General features: G+C 41.6%; 1 protein-coding gene across 1 annotated transcript in view; it reads left to right on the top strand.

The window, feature by feature from the left end:
• The window catches only part of FRAS1 (Fraser extracellular matrix complex subunit 1), a 452,432-nt gene that overhangs the window by 397,731 nt on the left and 30,882 nt on the right, over nt 1-23,819 (top strand). The window contains exons 55-63 of the mRNA XM_007455407.1: nt 2,000-2,246; nt 3,494-3,838; nt 5,380-5,540; nt 6,121-6,268; nt 13,214-13,419; nt 16,768-16,924; nt 18,555-18,755; nt 20,302-20,489; nt 21,944-22,219. Coding sequence (XP_007455469.1) covers nt 2,000-2,246; nt 3,494-3,838; nt 5,380-5,540; nt 6,121-6,268; nt 13,214-13,419; nt 16,768-16,924; nt 18,555-18,755; nt 20,302-20,489; nt 21,944-22,219 — 1,929 coding nt within the window. The remainder of the gene's footprint in view (nt 1-1,999; nt 2,247-3,493; nt 3,839-5,379; nt 5,541-6,120; nt 6,269-13,213; nt 13,420-16,767; nt 16,925-18,554; nt 18,756-20,301; nt 20,490-21,943; nt 22,220-23,819) is intronic.

The following is a 23,819-nucleotide window of genomic DNA, read 5'->3' as shown; positions in this document are numbered from 1 at the left end:
CACAAAAGAGGAACAGGTCTGGTGAGGGTGTGGTCCTGGCTCTGCTTTGGACATGTTGAGTGTGAGTTGCCTTAGAGACAATAAGTTGACAGCTTTATGGGTTGGTAGGAGAGTGCAGAGAGGAGTTCTGGGGTAGACACACACACACACACACACAAACACACACACACACACACACACACGTTTGCACATCTCTATGTTACAGCAGTGGTAATTAGCACCAGGGTGTGAATGAAAGAGAAAAAAGAGAGAGTGAAAGCAAAAGAGAAAGGACCTACTGTATAAATAGTAAACTCCTTTAGGGCAGGATGCCCTGTGTGTGTCAGATTTAAGTATTGCACAATACCTGGTACTTATTAGGTATTTATTAAATGTTTTTTCAAAGTAGTTTCATTATTCTTATGGCATAATAAATCTCTGTAAAGAGGAGTGGACTCTCTCTTTGAGGCATTTCAGCTGGACTAAGCTAAAGCCTCATGTCAAATGTATTTTTTTAAACTTTTATTGAAATGTAGTTGATTTACAATGTTGTGTTAGTTTCAGGTGTACAGCAAAGTGATATATATATATATATATATATATATATATATACACACACACATATATATATATTCTTTTTCAGATTGAGTATTGAGTAGAGTTATAAGATATATATATAACAAGATATTGAGTATAGTTCCCTGTGCTATACAGTAGGTCCTTGTTGGTTATCTATTTTATATATAGTAGTGTGTATACTTTAATCCCAAACTCCTAATTTATGTCAAATTTAAATGAGGAATTGGAATAGATCAGGTAAGCTAAGGAGTCTTTTAGCAAAATAATAAAAAAGAGCACATACTTGTGGTTTTTAGGGAGAGACAAAAGGCAGTGTGTTCTAGACCTAAACAGAGACCTATGATTGTTTCATTTAGTTGGGAGCATTTTAAAATGTGGAGCGTAATAAAACTTAATTTGATTAGTTGATTACATGTGGAATAGTAATTTTCTGTTGATGAAAATTACATGTTTTTCAGGTTTGTGTGGCTCTAGAGGTTTAGGACTAATATTTACACATTTTAGCTATCTCAGTTACACAAAGTGCAGTCCAGGTCCATTGCCTGTCCACTCAGTTTTAGACTGATCCATAGCTCTGGTTCCATTTGAAGGTTTTATCCTCATCTTTTTTTGAAGACAAAGTAAAACCAGAATAAATCCATATAAGTTCACAATCGTATGCATATAAATTAATTTCTCTATTTTATACCAGGCTAAATTAATTCACATTATGGGTCTAGCACATCTTAATGGCAAAAGATTTAATGGTAAAGTTAAAATTCAGTCTGGCTTGTTCACAATGTAACTTTCTCTGAATTCAAACTCCGTTATTCAGTACACTGAGATTCTATGTCAATTTTGACTATACAAGTAATATGGTGATGATAATAAATAATATCTTGTATTTGTTCCATGCTTTAAAATATACTGAGTGCCTTCATTATACATTGTCTCATCTAGTCCCGCCAGTAGGTATGTGAAATAGGTATATTATTGTTATTTAGCCGATGAGGAATCTGATGTTTGTAAAGTTTCATAGCCTAACCTAGCTTGGAAGTAACAGAACCAGGGCTTGAGGCCAGGACTGCACACTCCAGGTTCAAAGACCTTTCCGGTTAAACTTGCCACAAATAGAAGGGGAACTGAGTAATCAAATGACTCTTGCTATCCCAAGTGAGTTAATAAAACAGAATACGAAGAGTTATCTATATGTTTTTCTACAGTCACCACGTGGTGGGAGACATCTTTGCCCTCCACGTCCCTATACAGTAAATCAGCCCCAGCGTACGGAGGAAGAATGGGAAGAGGTGATACAGCAGGAAGTAGGGGCTAGAAGAACCAGCTGTTTCATTCAGTGCTTTGCCCACTGGACTTGGGTCCTCTCTTCCCGTATGCCCCTGGGGAGTGTGGAGCAGGGAAATCTGAGGCACAGCTTAACTCCTTGTTGTTTCCTTTGTGACAGGTGCAATTTGATGAGCGAGAGGACACCAAGTCCTGCACCATCGTCATCAACGATGACGACGTGTTTGAGAACGTCGAGAGTTTCACTGTGGAGCTCAGCATGCCAGCATATGCCCTACTGGGGGAGTTCACCCAGGCGAAGGTCATTATCAATGACGCTGAGGACGAGCCCACATTAGAGTTTGATAAGAAGACCTACCGGGTCAACGAGAGCGCTGGCTTTCTATTTGCACCTATTGAAAGAAAAGGTCTGTTGGTGCCAAAGGTGACAAGGAGCTATAATAATAGCTAACATTTATTGAGTATCTTTTATGTGCCACGTGCTCAGGTTCCATATTAACTCATACATGGAAGTACTTCATGTGTATTAACTCATTTAAATCTCCAGAAATCCTAATAACTATCCTACCTACAGTGAGTCCTATCAGAAGGCTTCTCATCTCAGTTCCGGTTGTTAGTGCTCCCATTTATTCTTAAATGGGACCAAAAGGTTAGTTATATTTGGCTTTGCAAATGACTCATGAACCTGGGATTTTTAATCAATCACCCAATCCATAAATATTTAGTCGCCTTGGTCAAGGAGGGTAGTTACAATTTGTAAGAACTGGCTTCCTCTCTTAGTTCTTGGAAGACAGAAAATGTGTTTAAAGATTTTCCTACGTGAGTGTCCCACGTAGAGCTCAGATGAGAAATAAACTGTGTGTGAGAAATAAAGGGCAATTCTGCAGGGGTGGAAAATCAAAACAAAGGTTGTATGGATTTATGATTGTGCAATATTGAGACTTTATAAAACACATGGAAATTAAATCCCCATTCAAAGCCACAACATGACTGTAAGTGATGACGTCGGGTATTTTGTTGTATCTGCTGACTGCATGTTAGTGTGACAGACACTGCAGAGAGCACCAACCCTTGGCAATGCCCCTCAGATTACAAGCAAGCCCCGTTGATTGCTCTGGGCCAGCCAGCCAAGCCCAAACAGGCTGTCACCCAGGGAAGGGGCAACACTAATAAGTAAAGTCATTTGTTCAGGGAGCTGGGGTTTATTTTGTTTTGTCTTCCTCTTTTTAAAAAGCTTATTTCTCCCTGGGAATTAAAGTGCAGAAGTTTATTCAGAAAGGCAGTGAACTGTGCTCATAGCACTACCTTCAGGACACAATTACTTTGCTGCTTAAAGTACCAAATATGTCTCTTATCTCTCCACCCGCTGTGGTCTTAGATGGTGGGCAATGAGTCTTGTGAGTTAACAGAGCACAAAATTCCCAGAATAGGAAATCCATTTCAAGTTGTTTGGTGAAGTACCTGGGGTACATTAGATCCTCAAGTGGTTTATACCACAGGCTTAAGAAACTGCAAAGCAGGAAGGTTTCATGTCAGAGTTTGAACAGCATGTGGAATATGTCAGAGAGGATCAAGCCTGTCAAATTACCAGAGATTTCAAACTCTGAGAAGTGCTCATTCAAATGCTTTGGTTTTCTTGCCATTTGTATTTCAGGGGATTCGAGCAGCATTGTATCTGCAGTTTGCTACACGGTCCCTAAGTCAGCTATGGGAAGTAGCCTGTATGCTCTAGAATCGGGCTCTGATTTCAAATCCAGAGGGATGTCTGCGGAGAGTCGTGTGATATTCGGGCGTGGTGTCACCGCGTCCACCTGCGACGTCATGCTCATCGATGACAGCGAGTATGAAGAGGAAGAAGAGTTTGAGATTGCCCTGGCAGATGCTTCCCATAACGCCCGCGTCGGAAGTGTGGCGTCGGCCACGGTGCTCATTACTGGCCCCAATGATGCCTCTACTGTGTCCCTGGGCAACACGGCTCTTACTGTCAGCGAGGATGCAGGTAATGGAGAGCGTGTCTGGGGTTCCCTCATCCATCCCCTGATCCCTTCCCTGAACAATTTCCTCTTAGTTTTGAGAATGCCCTTAGGACATGAGAATGCCATTCCTCAGTGACACCGTTGTCAGTCTGAGGCAGGTGATACTAGGCATCAAGACCAAGAATGGAAGGTAGTGAAGAACAGGGAGTTCCATCCACTTGTCTTGCTCTGGTTACTGATGGCAGGGAGGGATCTGGCTTAGAGTTCACTGGCTGACCTCTGTGGTCCAGAGGGAGGGCGTGGTGCTAAGCATTTTGGCTTGTGAAGGAGGGGAATGTGACCTGTTGAGGATGGAGGTAAATTATTTAGTGTACTGCTAGCTGCCAAAACAAATAAATGCAAAGTTTCAGTGTCTTAACAAATGGAACTTTCTCGTTCATATAACAGCCCAAGGCAGTCAGTGGGCAGATTTCTTCCACCCAGGCCTCTTCCCTCTTTGGGTTCCACAAGGATCTCAAAGTCTTCTGCATGCTGCTGGCAGACATCCTGCAAAAGAGGCAGCAGATGTGCTGAGTATCTGCTGATCTGAGCCCCCTGATCAAGACCTTGCATCTCTTTGAAAGTGAAATTCTGAGGGATAGTAAAAACTAATATTTTGGAGCACTTACTGAATGCCAGCCACCATGCCATGTGCATTCCATTCAGTCTCATTTACATAGAAGAGCAAATGGAGTTCCAGAGAGATTAAATCAGTCATCAAAGACCAGCTAATATGGCAGAGCTGGATTAGAACTCAGACCTTTCTATTATACCATGTTTCCTTTCCCATACAGCAAATGCCCAGCCATGACTGCTTGTCACCTCTCCGCTTATTGGCTGGAGAAATATGATTGATGGGCTTGTCATGTAGCTTTTCTCTGACCTTGACTGTGAAAACAGCTAGAAATGTAGTCATGTGTCATTAGGACCGTACAAAGTATGTTGTCACAGCGACCAGAAGATGAGCTTCTTCCTAAGATAAGCAACGCGCACGTACGGTTTAAGTAATGATGTGTGCACCACTCAGATAAAATGGGGAAATCACCCAGTTAGGAACATTTAATTAGGAACATTCAGCTCCAGGCTCCATAGCGTCCCCTAGCTGGTTTTTCCTTGACTGGCTATTTTCTAGCTCGTCCCTGAGGCCCTGGTCTCTGAGTTTCTTCTCCCTAAATAGACTTGAGATGTTTTGCAGTGGACCCACCTCTCCTCGGTCCATTGTTCCTCTCCTGTGAACAGTCTCCTCCTTGAAACCACAAAACCACTTTCCCCTAAGGGCTGTCTCTCCAGCACCACCTCCCTGAGGCCCTCCTTCAGGTCTGCTCTTGATCTTAATGTCAGTACAGAGAGGGATGGTGACAGCCTCTCAGCCTCCCTCGGAGGGAGCACGGGAACGTCACTGAAGGCGGACTAGGCAAGCTAGCAGGCTGAAGCTGCTGCTGCTGTGAGGGAGGACATCGTTCTGAAAACCGCACCCATTTTCTGGTTCCGGGTTGACCACTGAAATGTGTGACTCTCAATTCAGGCACGGTGAAGATCCCAGTTATCCGCCACGGGACTGACCTTTCCACCCTCACGTCTGTCTGGTGTGCAACGCGGCCCTCGGACCCAGCTTCCGCCACTCCGGGAGTTGACTACGTTCCCAGCTCTAGGAAGGTGGACTTTGGGCCAGGTGTCACTGAGCAGGTGCGCATACAGAGGTCAAAGGCCAGATGGGTCTGATCATGTTGTCTTTAGTCCGTTCTCCAAACTCTCTGGAGGACTATAAAATACCGAAATATCATGATCTTCCCGTTCTTCAAAAACACAAAGAACAAACTTAGAGAAATCTTTGACAAACTCTCCAAGTGACGTTTTCAGCACCAACCCTTGGCAATGCCCCAGCACCATGGATTTAGGATAGAAACTGCACTAGATCGATGCAAATATCTAGAAACAAAACACCTACGGTACGTGATACAGAGATGATCATTTTATGGATTTAAAAAATTTACTTTAAGACCACCGAAGAAAGGCAAATTATCACCTTTGCCCTAATCTCCCAAAGGCAAATGAGTGTTGGTTGGTGAGCATTCTTTAAGATTTGCTTTGATTTTTCCCTCTCTTTTTTAATTAGAAAAAATTTTTAATTTTTTAAAAATTAAAGGTATAATTGACATATAACATTATATTAGATTCAGGTGTACAACATAATGATTCAATATTTGTATATATCGTGAAATGAACACCACAGTAAGTCTAGTTAACATCCTGATTTTTCTTCTAGTATTGCACCTTTACCATCTTGGATGACACTCAATATCCTGTGATTGAAGGGCTGGAGACATTTGTGGTTTTCCTCAGCTCAGCACAAGGGGCCGAACTGACCAAACCCTTCCAGGCTGTCATTGCAATTAATGACACATTCCAGGACGGTAAGAGATTGGGGATGCCAACTGGTGGTTCAGGCCAGATTTCTATTTTTTCCTTAACATCCATGTATATGACATTGGAACTCATTCACATTTTCATTCAAGAAATGTGTGTGTGTGTGTGTGTGTGTGTGTGTGTGTGCATGAGTACACGCACACACACACTTTTACATAGAAATATGGGACAGAAACAATTCATGTTTCTGGCATCTGCTAGGCACAAAAAGATGTACGGGCATACTTTAGAGATATTCCAGGTTCAGTTCCAGGCCACCACATTAAAGTGAACATCGCAATAAAGCAAGTCAGATGAATTTGTTAGTTTCCCAGTGTATATAAAAGTTTACATTATACTGTAGTCTATTAAGTGTGCAATAGCATTATGTCTAAAAAACAATGTACATACCTTATTTAAAACATTTTGTTGCTAAAAAATGCTAATCGTCATCTGAGCCTTCAGCAAATCATAATCTTTTTTGCAGTAGTAACATCAAAGATCACTGATCACAATCACCATAACAGATACAATAATAATGAAAAAGTTTGATATGTTGGGAGAATTACCAACCTGTAACACAGAGACACAAAGTGAGCAAATGCGGTTGGAAAAATGGCCCTGATAGACTTGTTCAAGGCAGGGTTGCCACAAATCTTCAATTTGTAAAAAACATAGTATCTGCAAAGTGAAGTGCAACCAGGTATGCCTGGTTGAGTTGTGTCTTCAAGAAGCTCAGGGTCTAGTTAGGGGATCAGATCCTTAGACAGAAAAAAAAAAAATATATGATGATAAATGACTTAATAGTGTGATAAATCCAGTAGTGTAGGGGCAGAGGGGACTGAACGGTAACTATGCGTGCAAGAATCATAGAAGATTTCACAAAGGAGGTGATATTTAAACAGAGTCTTGAGGTGTGGTAGGAGTTAGTTTATCTAATGGATAATAAAATAAAGCTTTGTTAAATGGAGAGCTATAGTATACATAAGGTATAAAATTTTGAAAGACACATATTTGGAGAACAGTGAGATGCTTACTTTTGCTTTGAGCCTGGCAGGAGGTGAATGGAAGAAAATGAAATGGAAAGACAGGTTTGCGACAAGTTCTTAGAGGTCTTACGTTCCAACGTCAGGAATTTGTAGGTAAAGGGGAGCAGCAGATGCTCCTGAGCAGAGGAGTGGTGTGATTTTTGTTTGAGGAAACTAATACTGGCTGTCTTATGGGTGATGTGCAGGAATGAATAGGCACAAGTACCTGTACAAAAATATGAGTCCCCACTGAAGAGCTGACCTAAGTAACAAGAGGATGAACAGGAAAGGACTTCCCCAGTTCTCCTGGGGCAGAACTGATGAAATCTGGAATTGTCAGATTCTAGAGTTGGGTAGAGAAGATCAAGTTAAACTTTCACCTCAAGCAGGAGGACCCTCGTCAGCATATCCGGTGATGAATATAGAATCCATGATTAAACTCTTCCGTGACTACAGAGTCACCAAAGAAAGAACTGGCAGCCCAGCAGGATGATCTTTAATTTTTTGTTTTTAAATAACCTATTCATTTACGTAGTAAAAAGAGCAAACAGCAAAAAAGGTATACTATGAAGATTGTCCTCCTTCTACCCCTGGCTCCAAACCCTCCAGCTCCCCTCCCTGAAGACAACTATTTTAACCAGTTTTTTGTTATATATTTGCATATATCCAAAGTAGTATGTTATTTTAGACTTAGGTTTATTGAGGTCTAACTTACATAAGTTAAAATTCACCCACCACCACAATCAAGATGTTGAACAGTTCCAGCATCCTGCAAAATTCTCTCGTGTCCCTTTGTAGTCAACCTCTCCCCATCCCAAGCTCTGGCAACTATTGAGCTGTTTTCTGTCCCTGAAGTTTTGCCGTTTCCAGAATGTCATAGAAATGGAATCATGTCATAGGTAGCACCTTGAATCTCGCTTCTTTCACTTAGAACACTGCATTTGAGAGTCTTCCATGTTATTGCAAATATGAGTGGTTCATTCCCTTTATTGCTGAGTAGTTTCTGGTGTGAATTTAGTTTTTCATTTCTCTGGAGTCAATACTTAGGAGTGGGGTTGCTGGGTCATGTGGGTAAGTGTTCGTTTAACATTGTTAGAAAGAGCCAGCCTGTTTTCCAAAATGGTTGTAACTACTTTGCATTACCACCAGCGTTGTATGAGAACCACATCAGGTTTTTGTGGGGCTTTTTAGTTATTCCAGTAGGTGTTTAGTGAACGACTAATGACATTGATCTCTTTTCAGGTGCTTACTTGCCATCCATATATCTTTTTTTTTTTTTTTTTTGCGGTACGCGGGCCTCTCACTGTTGTGGCCTCTCCCATTGCGGAGCACAGGCTGCGGACGCGCAGGCTCAGCAGCCATGGCTTCATGGGCCCAGCCGCTCCGCGGCACGTGGGATCTTCCCCGGACCGGGGCACGAACCCGCGCCCCCTGCATCGGCAGGCAGACCCTCAACCACTGCGCCACCAGGGGAGCCCCATATATCTTTTTTGATAAAGTATTGTTCAAATATTTTCCCTTTTTTTTAAGTTGGGTTTTCTCCTCTATTACTGCATTGCTGTAGATTCTGGACAAAGATTTAGTTTTTGCAAATATTTTATCCCAATCTGTTGCTTGATTTTTGTTCTCTTAACAACGTCTTTTGAAGAGCAAGCGTTTTTTACTTTTAAGTGTTCCCATTTATCGATATTTCTGTTACAGATTGTGCTTTCGGTGTTGTATGTAAGAAATCTTCGCCTAAGCCAAGGTTACAAAGATTTTCTCCTATGTTCACTTCTGGAAGTTTGGTAGTTCTAAGTTTTATATTTAGGTTTATGATTCACAAAATGGTAACTTTTTAACCATGAACAAGATAATAACAATTATACTGTTTTATGTTGCATGTTACCTCAGAGTTTACAGAGTCATCTATTAAACATTATCTCATTTTCTCATAATCCCGTCGTTTTACTCTTATTTCTATTTTGTGGATAAGGAGACTGAGAATCAGGGAAGTAAACATACACCCAAAGTCTAGTAAATGGAGGAACCAGCGTGCATTCTAGGACTTTTGGCTCCAAGTTCATACTCTTTGCACTAGGTTCTATTTGGTGCAGTTGGAGAATATGTGGGACTTCTTTTTCCTTAAAGCAGTTAAAAAAGAAAAAAAAAAAGGAAATTCATTTATTCTCTTTATTCTTGAAAAGGCTTCTTATTCTTTTACATGAAAGGATAGTTAATTCCCCTCTGGTGAAGTGGAAAGTGAATGGAAAGTCAGAAATCCTGAAATATAATCCCTGCCCACCACTTCCTTGCTCAGTGGCTAAGGTTACTGAGCCTCGTTTTGTTCATCTATAAATAATGATATACCGATAAGATTGTTGTAAGGATTAAATTAGTTAAAATATGTGAAAATACCTACCATAGTAACTGGCAGGTAGTAGATTTTATTACATGTTAATTTCTTTTCTTCCTGATGCACCTGTAATTTGACACACTTGCCAGTGGGACTCCAGTAACACACACAAACTCCATTGCACTCTGATCAACATAGAAGATTCCATTTAGATTATCCTTGCATTCTACTGACGGGCATTAGGGTTGCAAACTTAGAAAATGAATATGTTAAATAAAATATCACCTTTCAGGAAGACTACAACAATATATATTCATTCAAGATCTTTATCACAGAGAAAGAAATCTGCACATCTATTTCAGTAACCTATTGCAGTGTTCACCAATTATCTCTGTTGGTTATCCTTCCCAGTAACTGCTGGCTTTCATTGAGTCCCTTCAATGTGCACATTCTAGGGTAGAAAGATCTCTAATTACTTTACCTCTAATCCTCTCCAACTTGTGAAACTGAGGTTAAATAACTTAAGATCACACAGAGAGGAGGTGAGGGAGTGAGAGTTAAAGCCCAGGTCTATTCTATGCGAGTCCAGCCTTCTTGTTTTATGCTCTACCACGCTGACTTTTCATTTTGCAGTTTTACCTGGCCACTGCCGCTCCATGTAACAATGCTTAACGTCACTCAAGATCCTTATAGAGTCAGCTTCCAGCCTTTCAAAGTGACCTTAGCTCCTTTTATCTTTCTCCACCGGGCCGATTTCAGGCCCTTAAATCATCTAAGTAGCTCATCTCAGAACATTTTCTGTTTTCACCTTTGTCTTCTGCTCTGATACCCAGAATTAGACTTTGGTGTTGCCCTGAAGACTGCTGAGCAAGGCAAGAAAGGCCTTGTAGCCGCTGCCACGCCGCACCCCTGTGTATGTATGTAGCTGTGTCCCACCTACTCATTAACTCAAAGAACCAGAGCCGGGATTTTTCCTAAATCTCAGACTTAACCATCACCCATAAAGAGGCCACTGCATTCCAGGTAGTTGGTGTCTGCACTCACTTTGTCAGTTACTAAGAAGATTAGCGGGGAACAGCGTTGGTTGACAGTTTCCATGCCTAAGACTGGTGCCCAGCACTGGGGTTACCGAGTAGTAGAGAGCAGAGTCCTGAAATCTATTTCAAGACACAAGACTTAACACAAATAAGAAGCTAACTACAAATTGATTTTCTCAGAGAGGTGTTGACAGTAGTGCATGATACCCACTGCGAGCCCACAAGCCTTCACAGAGTGGTTTCCATTTCCCATTCATATACCCCATCCATGTGGAAAGCGAAGGGATTCTGCAGTCAGGCAGAAATGACACCCCACAGACGGCGCCCCTACTTCCTGTAGAGACTGCAGTGCCTTGCAGGGTTGTCAAGAGGGTGAGAAATGATGTGTATGGAAGCCCTTAACACAATGCCTGACCCGGGCTGGGCCCTTTGTATGCCATAACCCCCTGCAGATAAATGTCTCCAAACCCACCCATTGCCTGTCCATTGGCTCTGCTTCAGTCTCCCACTGAACTGGGGGCTCCTTAACAGCAGGGATTTTTCCCAGAAAGCAATCATGAGGAGTGTTCACCCACTGCTTTCTTTTCTTTTCTTTTCCTTTTTTTTTTTTTTAAGCAGATAGGCATAGCAGTAAAGGTTAATGCATGTTAAATAGAGGGAAAGGAGTCTTTTACATCTCAAGGGGAATCTGGGGTTGATTAATACATGACAAAACCCAAACATTACCACTTAGCTTTTAACTCACCTCCAACTTGATGCCTGTCAGACCAGCAAGAAAAATCAATCCAAAGCATTAGATAAAATCTGCCTTGAGCAGAAAAGCTTTCTTGCTTGTGTTGCTTTTTACCTGGCAACAAGCTTCCTTCTTGTCCTCATGCAAGGTCATGTCCCACCCACCTCTTACTAGCACTGGATGGAAAGAGCCCCAAATGAGTAATGTGCAGGACCTGATGCCAAAGTCACTCATCTTCTTTTTAGAGGTATATTCTGGGTTTTTCTTTAGTGATAAATGGTAACTGTTAGGCTTAGCCCAGATAATGGATTTGTTTTATATTTGCTAATGCCAACAGTTCTGAGCAGTGGACAGGCTGGAGGCAAAGAGAGCTTTCTACATATTGACTTGCAGAGAGCTTGGTGCTCACCCCTCCTGTTCCTTCCTTTCAGGTTGGGCAGGGCACATCCAGGACGTAGCCAGGAAATAGGTGGCTATAGCTTTGAGGTCAGCTTCCTGCAGCCCCAAACACTAATTTGACATATGACTGGATGGACTACCTCTTTGTATTGTCCATTAAGAAAGTAATAACCAGCACTCAACAAAACGTTGGTCTCGAAAGGGGACATGTCTTAATGCAGAATATTACTTAAAGCCTTGTAGAAAGTAAGGAAGAAACACTGATCCATTATTATTATTTTTTTTTATACTTGAATCATTCCAATTTTTATTTATATGTCTGCACACATAGAAACATGATCCATTATATTGAGAAGCCTGGAGATAGGGGGCAATACAAACCATAATAAAATAATTTCTACCCAAATTTGAGTGCCTGCTGTTTGCCAGATTCTGCATTGAGCACCATGCATACCTAATCTCATTAAATTCAATCCTCCCAATAATTTTGCAAGTTAGATATTAACATTTCCAATTTACGTATTTAAAAAAACCCAAGGCTCAGAAAATCTCAGTAACTTGCCCTGTGTCATTCCACTAATAAGTAGCAGGGCTGGGTTGGAAATTCAGACCCGCTTATTCCAGAGCCCTTGTTTTTAACCACCATTTGGCTACTGTCCTTCCCTAAAGTCAGATGAGGCCATGTGAGTTGTTAAAGAAGAGGTAACCCCACAGCAGTAGTCACAGACTGGGGCCCACTGGCCAAATTCGGCTTATGGATGTGTTTTGTTTGGCTCCAATAGTTTGGGCCTGTATGGAATTTCTTTTTACTGTTTTAATTGCTTGCTATTTTAAAATTTAGGAGCTATGACATAAAAATGCAGATCTCTGATTTTGTTTGAAAATAGGAAGACCTGCCAACAAAAGAACAAAGCTGAGGGGCAGCCCCCTTTAAACATGACCTGCTCCTTCCTCTTTACCGATGTCCCTGCTCTTCCCTATTGTCTTCCTGGCCCAGGACCAGTGTGAGTGGCCATTTCTCATCAGCCTTGCACTGCTGTTTTCCTTTCGGTAGCCTTAGAAGGAACATGAACTTTTCTGGGTCTTCAGGTCTCTATCAGAATTTTCCACGTGGCCCATTTCTTTATTTGCATCGCCTGTCTGTATTTGAGATGGTGACTGTTGTAAGAAAGAAGCTGAGCAAAAACTGGCGCAAACTTGATTTGTTCTATTTTGCTGGAACTATACTCACAGTGGAAGCAGTTCCCTTGTCCTGAGAGTAGCAGCCAGGCCTTGAAATCTGCTGACTGCTTGTAGTTTATCAGCCTCTGGTGGCCCTTAGTGGAGCCGTCCTGCCAACTGGCTGCCAGTCCTGCCACGTGGCAGCCAGCTCCCTCAGCATCCCACTAACGATGCCTCCGTCTTTCCTTCTGCTCACCCAGTGCCCAGCATGCAGTTTGCCAAGGATTTGCTCCTAGTGAAGGAGAGGGAGGGTGTCCTACACGTACCCATCGTTCGGAGTGGAGACCTGAGCTACGAGTCTTCAGTGAGGTGCTATACTCAGGGCCATTCAGCTCAGGTCATGGAGGACTTTGAGGACAGAAGAAACACAGACTCTTCACGGATTACATTTCTCAAAGGGGAGAAAGTAAGTGGATTCCTGGTGGCTGAAGAATGGGATTCCCTCCTTCCCTGATGCTTTTATTTGTCCATAGTGAAGTAATTTAGACAAATTCTGAACATCCTAGGGAGTTTCTAATTAACCGTTCATTCTTTTAATAATGTCATCTCTTCTATGTGGTTGTCTTCTTTGTCTCCCATTTATGACCAAATACCTATGTCATTGGCTGAGCTGGGCTATTTAGATGATGTAGAACAGTTTTGGAATTTAGCAGAATCAAATGACTGGGGACTCCTCTTAATGTGAACCTGCGTGGGAGATGAACACACTCCACTAATGTTATCTAGAGAAGGAGTAGACTTCTCTGATACCTGGGCCCCTGTTCCAGGGCAACACACGTTCTGGCATAGGACCAGTAGTGCAGGACTGAACACCTGTTCAGTTGAGCACATTCAAGGCAGTGGAGTATTCTCTTGGCAATATAATGAAAAATGATACATACGGACACAAGAACTCCCGAGAAACTCCAGTCACTAAGTGTGGCTGCATCAGACTCAAAGCTTGCAACCTCAGTGTATATTGAATGAGAGTCATTCAGTGATTCATGAGAATCATATTTCTCCATTTTTGGATCTCAGTTTCAGATGATTGAGTCAGTTGTACCCCTTGTTTCAAGGCACGCAGTCCCCATTGGTCAGTTCAAGGCCCTTCTCTTTATTTTGTTGATTTATTCATTTCATTTTACCCCTACTCTGCAGCCACATTCCCTTCCCCACCTCAGAGATAATCAATCGATTGTACTTAATGTGTATCTCTCTTATTTTCTACTTGTTCCTAAAAAATGTCTGGTTCTTTATGTATATAATTTTTATTTCTAAAACTGCTACTGTGTTATATCTTTTTCAAATGTTTTCTGCATTTACTCAGCAATACGTTTCAGTGTCTGTGCATGTCATTTATGTGTCTATCTACTCTGTTGCTTCAAACTGTTGCCTAGCATTTCATGATGTGCATTTACTACCTTTTACCCATTCGCTCTCAGCAATAGACAGTGAAGACCCTCAGTTTTAGTGCCCAGTCACCTCCTATCATGCTGCCACCACTGAAAGTGCTGCAGTGCAAATCCTCTTATATGTCCACTTACACACCCGAGTGGGGATTTCTTTGGATAAAAACTCAGCCGCAAAATTTCTGGACCACAGGGCATGAAAGTACTTAATTTGAAAAAATAATATCAGAATACTTTCCAAAGTGTCACTAGCAGTTCATGAGTGTTGCTAAAATCCTACATACTCTTCAACACTTTTTCAATTACTCATCTTTTAATGTTTACTAATCTGGTATGTATAAAGTTATATCTGATTTTAATTTGCATTTCTCTAATACTATTTTATCTGCTTGTTAGTTCATTGAGTTTCTCTTATGAAAATCTATTATTTTTATCCTTTGTTCCTTATTTTATTGTATTGCTGTCATTTTCTTACTGATTTGCAGTGCTTTCTTGTATATTCTAAATATTGATCTTAATATTAATAATCCTAAATAGTAACATTAATCCTTGCCGGTGTTTAGATGTTTTAGATATCGTAAACATAGCGTCTTTCTCTGTCACTCATCTATTACCTTTGCCCTTGGTCTCCTTAGTTGAACAGAAATCTTTGTTTTGATATAAACAAACGTGTGAAATTTTTGCCTTATGATTAGTTTTTTGAAGTTTAGCATAAAAAGACTTTACACATCCCAGGTCACCCGAGATTCTCCCTCCATTCTTTACCACCAAAAAAATAAAAATAAAATCGATAGCGTCCTTATTTGAGACTCTCAAGTCTTTCACACCTTCATGACTCATAAAAGCCCTGTCTTAGTTATGTATTTTATGGGAATTTTACTGGTGGCAGGTTGAAATACGTGTTTAAAACACAAATAAATACTATAAATACAATCTTCAGCTTTGAGTCTGCATGTCTGCATTTGTTTTAAGTTCAGAAGAGGATTCTCTGCCTATCCAAGAGGCAGTTTGTAATTAAATAAAATTATAAAGAAAATACAGCTTAATAGTCTAGATGTTACCCACATGGCAATCTCTCATTCGTAAGCACATTTTGGAATCGTCATCTTCTTTGTCATGCTAAGCAATATGTCTTTGGAACTTGTCATTCGCTAGAATGCCTTATTTTTTAAGATATACCAAAGAGTCGATACTAGATTCATGCTTTCCATAAAGAAATGCTTATTGTAAGAAAGATGTGGTAGGGATAAAAAAGGGAACATTCTTCAGGGACTTAAAACCAGGTCAGCAAGCCACAGGTAAATGTTCACAGAGATGTTCTCCCTCCATTTAGTATGACTTGGGAAGTATGACAGTGAAACCTCTATGTCCACATATCCTTTACAATATGGTAGTATAATGAATTTAAAATGGTAAACTAAAAATAATCACACTTCATATCACATACTCTACAATCGAGGCTGCTCTGTTATCTAAAATGTTGTGACCTGGGCTTCCCTGGTGGCGCAGTGGTTGAGAGTCCGCCTGCCGATGCAGGGGACACGGGTTCGTGCCCCGGTCCGGGAGGATCCCACATGCCGCAGAGCAGCTGGGCCCGTGAGCCATGGCCGCTGAGCCTGCGCGTCCGGAGCCTGTGCTCCGCGGCGGGAGAGGCCACAAGGGTGAGAGGCCCGCGTACTGCAAGAAAGAAAGAAAGAAAGAAAATGTTGTGACCTTATTTTACGTTTTGCCAAGAAGACAAGTCCTCAGTAGAGAATATTCAGTTTGGGAAGCACTTGATTTCTTTTCATCCAACAGGGATTTAGACTGTGTTCTCAGACATTCAGTTCTCAGTTTTCAGATGAGCCACCATTCGGCAACACGTTTGAGAGTTCTGTAGCTTTTAAAGGTGTCTTTAGCCTAACAGGAAGGCTTTCTGAGTTCCTTATAAGATTCTTCAATTTTCGCAAAGGAAAAGGAATATCATTCAACTCTCCAGGAAGTCTAATCCATATGTTAAACCCTCACCATCAGAAATCTACCTATCATAACATGTACAAAGGTACAGATGAGCGCAGGCAAAATGTGGGAAAGCACACAAATGTTCTACAGATGCTTTTTAGTGCTTCATTTTATTGTTTTTCATAACTCATGACCAATAATTCAAAATCATTTGGAATGTTTAATACAAGTCTCCACATATAGGTAGGTCCACTCAGGCGTGAACTGTTAAACATTCTATTTTATAAATGAAATGGTTGGGATATTTTTGAATCTGTGTTGACTTTTTGATGCTACAAAGAAGAAAAATCATTTTCTAGGGAAAGCCAAGCAAATTATTGATATCTCACTGCAAATTTTACTCTTTCTTGTGCCCTTGGCTCTAGATGAAGAACTGTACTGTCTATATCCACGATGACTCCATGTTTGAGCCTGAGGAACAGTTCAGGGTCTACCTTGGCCATCCTCTTGGGAACCACTGGAGTGGAGCCAGAGTTGGAAAGACTAACGTGGCCACCATCACCATATCCAATGATGAAGATGGTAACGGAAGAAATTGCCTTTAGTTACTCTTAGGTTGATGGGACATGAACTGATGTCTTACCAATAACATAATTCTAGGTGTTTTGAAAAGTGAAAGCATTATGAAAGTGTCTACTGATAACAGTCTTAGAGTATCTATATAAAATATTGGCAGCAAATGATCACCGTCTACAGAGCTCCAGTATTTTAAATCACATTTTTCTCTACCACATCACCAAGAGATAGGGAACAAGTATGGTTAAACGCTAGGACAGAGATGCTAAGACAGACAGAGAGTAAAAATGTTTAAGTCACTGCAATTCAAGAGCAGGATTGGAAATACAGTCAGAATCAGTTGAATCCAATGAACTGATTTAAAACGCTGCCACCTTTCTGGAAAAGTCTAATTTTTCAGCTTTCTTCTCTCTAATTGATTTGGCCTACTAACCTAAAAAAACTTAAATTCTTTAGTCAGCTGTCAGCAAAGAGTGACCCAGGCACCAAAGAAAACAAAATCTGTTTCAAATAGGGATATAATTGTTTTATTAAAATAGGTATTTTAATAAATGGACAATAAAACTACAAATAGTAACAGCTGTTTTTATTGAATATTGACTGTATACTAAGAACCATTCTAAGCATATAATACTATTTCATTTCATTTCATTCTGACAGTAGCCCCTTGAGGTAGGTGTTATTATCCCTATATTATAGGTAAAGAAATTGAACCTCAACAAAGTTATATAATTTACGTTCTTAGTTACACAGCTGTAAGCAACAAAAGTGCATGTAGAACCTTATTTTATCAGATTCTAGAATCTACGCAAGAGTCAGTGAGACTCTTAGGGTTTCTAATATTAAAGTAGGGACTAACTTAGACATTGGGAAAAAAGCAAAAAAGCCAGCCTTGAAGATGAATTAGCCCTTTACCCAAGGAGTCTCAGGTTCAAATCCTGAACCTCTCCTGTTCACACAGAAAAAGTGAACCTCTCCTGTTCACAGAGAAAACCCAATGACTGAAGCTCAGAGGAGTAACAAGTTCACACTGTGTTACAGTGACATACCTCAATTTCAAAGAGTGTGCACAGTAACAACTATGAAGTCTAAAACGAAGCGTATCTTCTACAATTAGGAAGCACTGATTTTCTGAGAGAGAAAGAGGGAAGTGAACATAGAGACATCAGAAATTTCTGAAAGAGTCTATACTTTAAATGGTATAAGATTTGTAATTGCTCCCAATTTTTCCATCTTCTTATCCCACTCTCTCCACCACTACCATGTGGCCCTTCCTCATGAGAATATAATACAAACGAAGGCAGAGTTTGAATTTTTTTAAAAAATCAACAATTAATCATTTCATAGCAATGAGGATAGTACCTCAAGTAAGATTGTTAGGAAATCTTGTGTTCCTGAATTATTGTTGTAGTAACCGGTCACTATAACTACTCATCCTTAACTAAATAACCTGTGAGAAGTTAGGAAAAGCTAAGTGTTGGTGAGCTGAGAGCACTGGGAGGGAGGATCCAAAAGATTTGTATTGTTAATTAATGTGAAAAATTCCCTCTTGTCATTAGAAGGTGTTTTCATGGGAGGTGGAATTCTTTGTCACTTTTCCAACTTGCTCTTGTTTTCCTAACCTTGTTTCCTTAAGCTCCCACCATTGAGTTTGAAGAAGCTGGATACCAAGTCCGGGAACCCTCAGGGCCAGATGCCACGGCCATTCTGAACATCAAGGTGATCCGCAGAGGGGATCAGAACAGGACGTCCAAGATTCGCTGTAGCACGCGGGACGGGTCGGCCCAGTCTGGTGTGGATTATTACCCAAAGAGCCGAATCTTAAAGTTCAGTCCTGGTAATTGAATGCCAATCCCAATCTGTAGGTTTTACTTAAGAGAGAGGCAGATATCTTATATTTGAAGAAAGGAACGAGCAGAAAAATGAAAGAGAGAAACAGTATTTCCAGCAGCATGAAGTACTTATTAAGCACACATTGGAGATTGTGGGAGTCTTTAAATTTTCTAATTAGTAAAAATCGCATGGTAAAGAAAGAAAAAGGCCAAAGAAGTGCTTTACTTCAGAACATCCTAGGCATTTTGGCTCATTCAAAAGGATTTTTTGTTGCTGCTGTTGTTAGCCTATGATTTGGTTGAGCAAGGGGGGCACTTGATTTTTTTTAAATATACATGATTTTTTGTATATTTTTGCATGTTTGTCATTAAGCAAACGTTGGTACAAACCTCTGTGCTGGGCCCCTCGGGGATTACTAAACCCAGAAAGCACAATCTCCAGGCTCGAGTGGCTTGACATCTCCTGGGAGATGCTATGAAGATGAGTCAGGGAAGGATGGGATTCAGGTCGCAACCAGCTGTTTAACTGTCTGATATATTTATTAAATGGAAGGAATGAGACAGAGGAGGAGTTGAATTGTATGCTTGGCTTTTTCCCAGAACTTTATGGAGCAGTATAAGGTGAAAAGGCTGTTACAGAGCCTGGCACCATGTGTGATGTAGCCAGAAGTGGGCAAAAGTGATAGAAGGCCTTTTCAGAGATGTCTTAGCAAGTGGAGGGAGAAAATGACTCCCTTGGAAATGGAGGGGGGTGTCTCTGTGTGTCCCTGTCGCCCACCGGAGCTTCAGAGGGCTTTCGGCTCCATCCCTATGCGTCTGGTTCGTGTTTACAGGGAAGGTAGGCGCCCTTCCTCCACATCCTCACAAGGACCTCTCTTGCAAGTGTCTTAGCTTTTTCCTCTTCGGCATAAGCATCTGGGGGAAAGGCAGGTCTTAGAAGTAACCTAGCCCAGATGTCTACAGGAGAGGAAGAAGGGCACCTTGACCACTGCCTGAGATACCTGCACCTTCACAGAATCACTTTACAGAGAAGGAGGGGGGTTTCTGAGCTCTAACCCTCCCCATTCCAGGCTGCCAAACCTTCACTTTATCGTCTTTGCAGAAATGGCCTGGTAGGTAGCCCTGGAGCTATCGGTCCCCAGGAGAGAGCTTTGAAGGAGGGTGTACAAGCACTCAGCCACACAGGAGCTCATGCCTAAATGTAAAGGGGAAAGAAAAGTTAGGCAAAAAACCTCATAGCCAGGGTGGAGTGTATTTTGGATCATAGATTTTTATTACCAGCAGCTAGTGTCAGGCAGGGGCCATTAATCCTCATATGGTGTTGCATAGTAAATCTGCGGTACTGAGCCTCCACCACAGGTGGAATTTGACCAAGAAAACAGACTCCTCGCTTGAGATGGGGCTAACGTGATAAGCAGCCACTACACTGATAGGAAACCTCTGAAAGGAAAGGGCATATTTCAACATAAAGCCTCAGCAGTGCCAACCTGCACTGTCTTAAGTGGGTCACTAATGAGGACCTTTGCCCTCTTTGTTCTGTCCTTGGCGAAGGTGTGGATCATATCTTCTTTAAAGTTGAGATCCTGTCCAATGAAGACCGGGAGTGGCATGAATCATTCTCTCTAGTCCTTGGCCCGGATGACCCAGTGGAAGCTGTTCTTGGTGATGTGACCACTGCCACAGTGACGATTCTAGACCAGGAGGTGTCAGGGAGCCTCATCCTGCCAGCGCCGCCCATTGTGAGTCTCTCAACCCAAAGGATCATTGCTTATGTCCTAGTAATTAGATAAGAACTTGAGAGAAGCAGGACTTCCAACGCTGCACGTCTTCATTTCTCTAACACAGTGATTTTCTTTTCTTTTTTTTTGTTTAACATCTGTATTAGCGTATAATTGCTTTACAATGGTGTGTTAGTTTCTGCTCTATAACATAGTGAATCAGCTGTACGTATAGTATACATGTATCCCCATATCTCTTCCCTCTCGCGTCTCCCTCCCTCCCACCCTCCCTATCCCACCCCTCTAGGTGGTCACAGAGCACGGAGCTGATCTCCCTGTGCTATGTGGCTGCTTCCCACCAGCTATCTATTTTTCACTTGGTAGTGTATATAAGTCCATGCCACTCCCTCACTTCATCTCAGCTTACCCTTCCCCCTCCCCGTAACACAGTGATTTTCAACCAAGAGCGAGGGCTCTTGTCCTTTCCCCCAAATCCCTCACTCCCATCACCTCTGGGGAACACTTGGCAATGTCTGGTGACATCTGTGGTTGTCATGACTGTCACACTAGATGCTATTAGCATCTAGTGGGTGGCAGTCAGGGAAGCTGCTAAACATCCTACAATACACAGGACAACGCCAACAGCAAGGAATTATCTGGCTCAAATGTCAGTAGTGCCAAGGATGAGAAACCTTGTTTTGACATAAGAGTGAGACCAAACCATACTGAGACCTTAGTCTGATAAAGACAGAAGGTGCAATACAATTGATCTCATTTCTTTGGTGGGACCTAGAAGAGTAAAAAAAGGAATATTACCCCACATCTATTATCCTACATACTCGCCACATGCATAGAATTAAGTATCTGCAGAAATGTACCACCATGCTTCCCAGTTTGGGGATGAACAGAATGAATGCACCGACTTCACAGTTAGGAGGAAAATGCATAGAGGTTGCCAAGAATTTAGCCCATGATAATGAGCTAGTCTTAATAAGTCTTACAGCCTCCCTCGACTAGTCTCATAGAGTAAAAGGATCATTTCAAAACGTGTCTCTTCTTTGACCATGGAAGAAATATGCTACCTTTATTTACCCCTGTTATGCCAAATGTGCTACGGCATACCATTAACAATTTAATGCAACTTTAAACTAGTAACTGCCGTTTATGATATAGTTTTAGTTACTGTGTATGGGGGGAGGGGAGAGTATTTTTCACATGAGTGATAGGGCTCTGAATTAGGAATGAGACCAATAAGATAATAAAGCTTTTAGCTCACGGGGGAGGAAGATGTTCTCCACCATTAAAGATCTGCAGTATCTTTTAGGGATGCCTGGCCAAGCATTGTTAAAACTTCTGCTATATTTTAAAGAATCCCTAGGAGTTAAGTGATCTCCTGAATCTCTGGGGGAGGGAGCCTTGGTTCTCTGACCTTCCCGATACCCACCCCGGGCTGAAGCTTTGTTGCTCCTTTGCAGGTTGTCACACTTGCTGACTATGACCATGTGGAAGAGGTTACCAAGGAGGGAGTCAAGAAATCCCCCTCCCCGGGCTACCCGCTGGTCTGTGTCACCCCCTGCGACCCCCATTTCCCCAAGTATGCCATCATGAAGGAGCGCTGCAGTGAGGCTGGCATCAACCAGACGTCCGTGCAGTTCAGCTGGGAAGTGGCCACCCCCACTGATGGCAACGGGGCCCGGTCTCCCTTTGAGACCATCACTGACAACACGCCATTCACCAGTGTCAACCACATGGTAGGTCTGTTTGCGGGGGGAGAGACCTGGCGTTTCCCTCTGTTACTCCAACTCTATCAAATTTCTTAAGGTCCCTGCATGGCATTTGGTATAAAATAAACAAATAAGCAGGTACACAGAGTACACACACAATCTTTTTATTCTTACATATAAGGAAAGGTAATATGGTGTAGTAGAAAGAGAACTAGGCTGATAACTCAGACAACCTGTTTACAAACCTTGATTCTGTCTGTTCTTAACTACACGATGTTACGAGTTCACTTAACCTGCTGAGGCTCAGTTTCCTATCTACAAAATACCAAGTCCACTTAATCCACTTGACAAGGTCATTGACACATCAGATATATAAAAGTGATCTATATTGGAGAGGGTGTGGAGAAAAGGGAACCCTCTTGCATTGTTGGTGGGAACGTAAATTGATACAGCCACTATGGAGAACAGTATGGAGGTTCCTTAAAAAACTACAAATAGAACTACCATATGACCCAGCAATCCCACTACTGGGCATATACCCAGAGAAAACCATAATTCAAAAAGACACATGCACCCCAATGTTCATTGCAGCACTATTTACAATAGCCAGGTCATGGAAGCAACCTAAATGCCCATCGACAGACGAATGGATAAAGAAGATATGGTACATATATACAATGGAACATTACTCAGCCATAAAAATGAACGAAATTGGGTCATTTGTTGAGACGTGGATGGATCTAGAGACTGTCATACAGAGTGAAGTAAGTCAGAAAGAGAAAAACAAATATCGTATATTAACGTATATATGTGGAGCCTAGAAAAATGGTACAGATGAACCGGTTTGCAGGGCAGGAATTGAGACACAGATGTAGAGAACAAACATATGGACCCCAAGCGGGGAAAGTGGTGGGGGGTGGGGGTGTGTGTGCTGCATTGGGCGATTGGGATTGACATGTATACACTGATGTGTATAAAATTGATGACTCATAAGAACCTGCTGTATAAAAAAATAAAATTAAAAAATGTTTTTAAAAATTAAAAATAAATAAAAAATAAAAGTGATCTATAAATGAAGTAAGTCAAAGATCCCAGGTAGGTACAATTAAGGATTACTGTTCTTTTCATATCTCTTAAACCATTCATTAAGGAGTAGCGTCTAAACTCCTTAAGGACGTGGACCGAGGGTTCTCCCACACTTGTATATCCATCCCAAAATAGCCACCACATTGATGGCACATAGTAGGGACCAGTTATTAAACAAAATGAGAGGATGCTTGCTAAGTGATCAGCATTTTTCAAAGCCCTGTGAGAGGACATGAAAAGAGGTTCCAAATGCAGTTGCTGTCCTCAGCAAGTTAGGAGGCCAGATCCACACGCCTGCCACCATCAGGGGGCAGTCAACCGTGGTGGTTCTCCCCACCTCAGGAAACAGTCCATCACTCTGACTTGGCTCCTCACGCCAATGAAGTTCTTCAGAGGAAGAGCTGTAAGCAGTGGAGAGTCAGGCTCCGCAGAGGATCTGGCACATAGTAAGCATTCAATAATTTTTGGCTGAAATGAGTGCCATTAATAAGTTTGGAAATCAGAAATTTCTTTCAGACTGAATTTCTCTAGATTTTTCCCT

Source organism: Lipotes vexillifer, unplaced genomic scaffold (genome assembly GCF_000442215.2).
Source record: "Lipotes vexillifer unplaced genomic scaffold, Lipotes_vexillifer_v1.1 scaffold749, whole genome shotgun sequence".
Taxonomy (NCBI): domain Eukaryota; kingdom Metazoa; phylum Chordata; class Mammalia; order Artiodactyla; family Lipotidae; genus Lipotes; species Lipotes vexillifer.
This window is presented reverse-complemented; position numbering and strand designations above follow the sequence as displayed.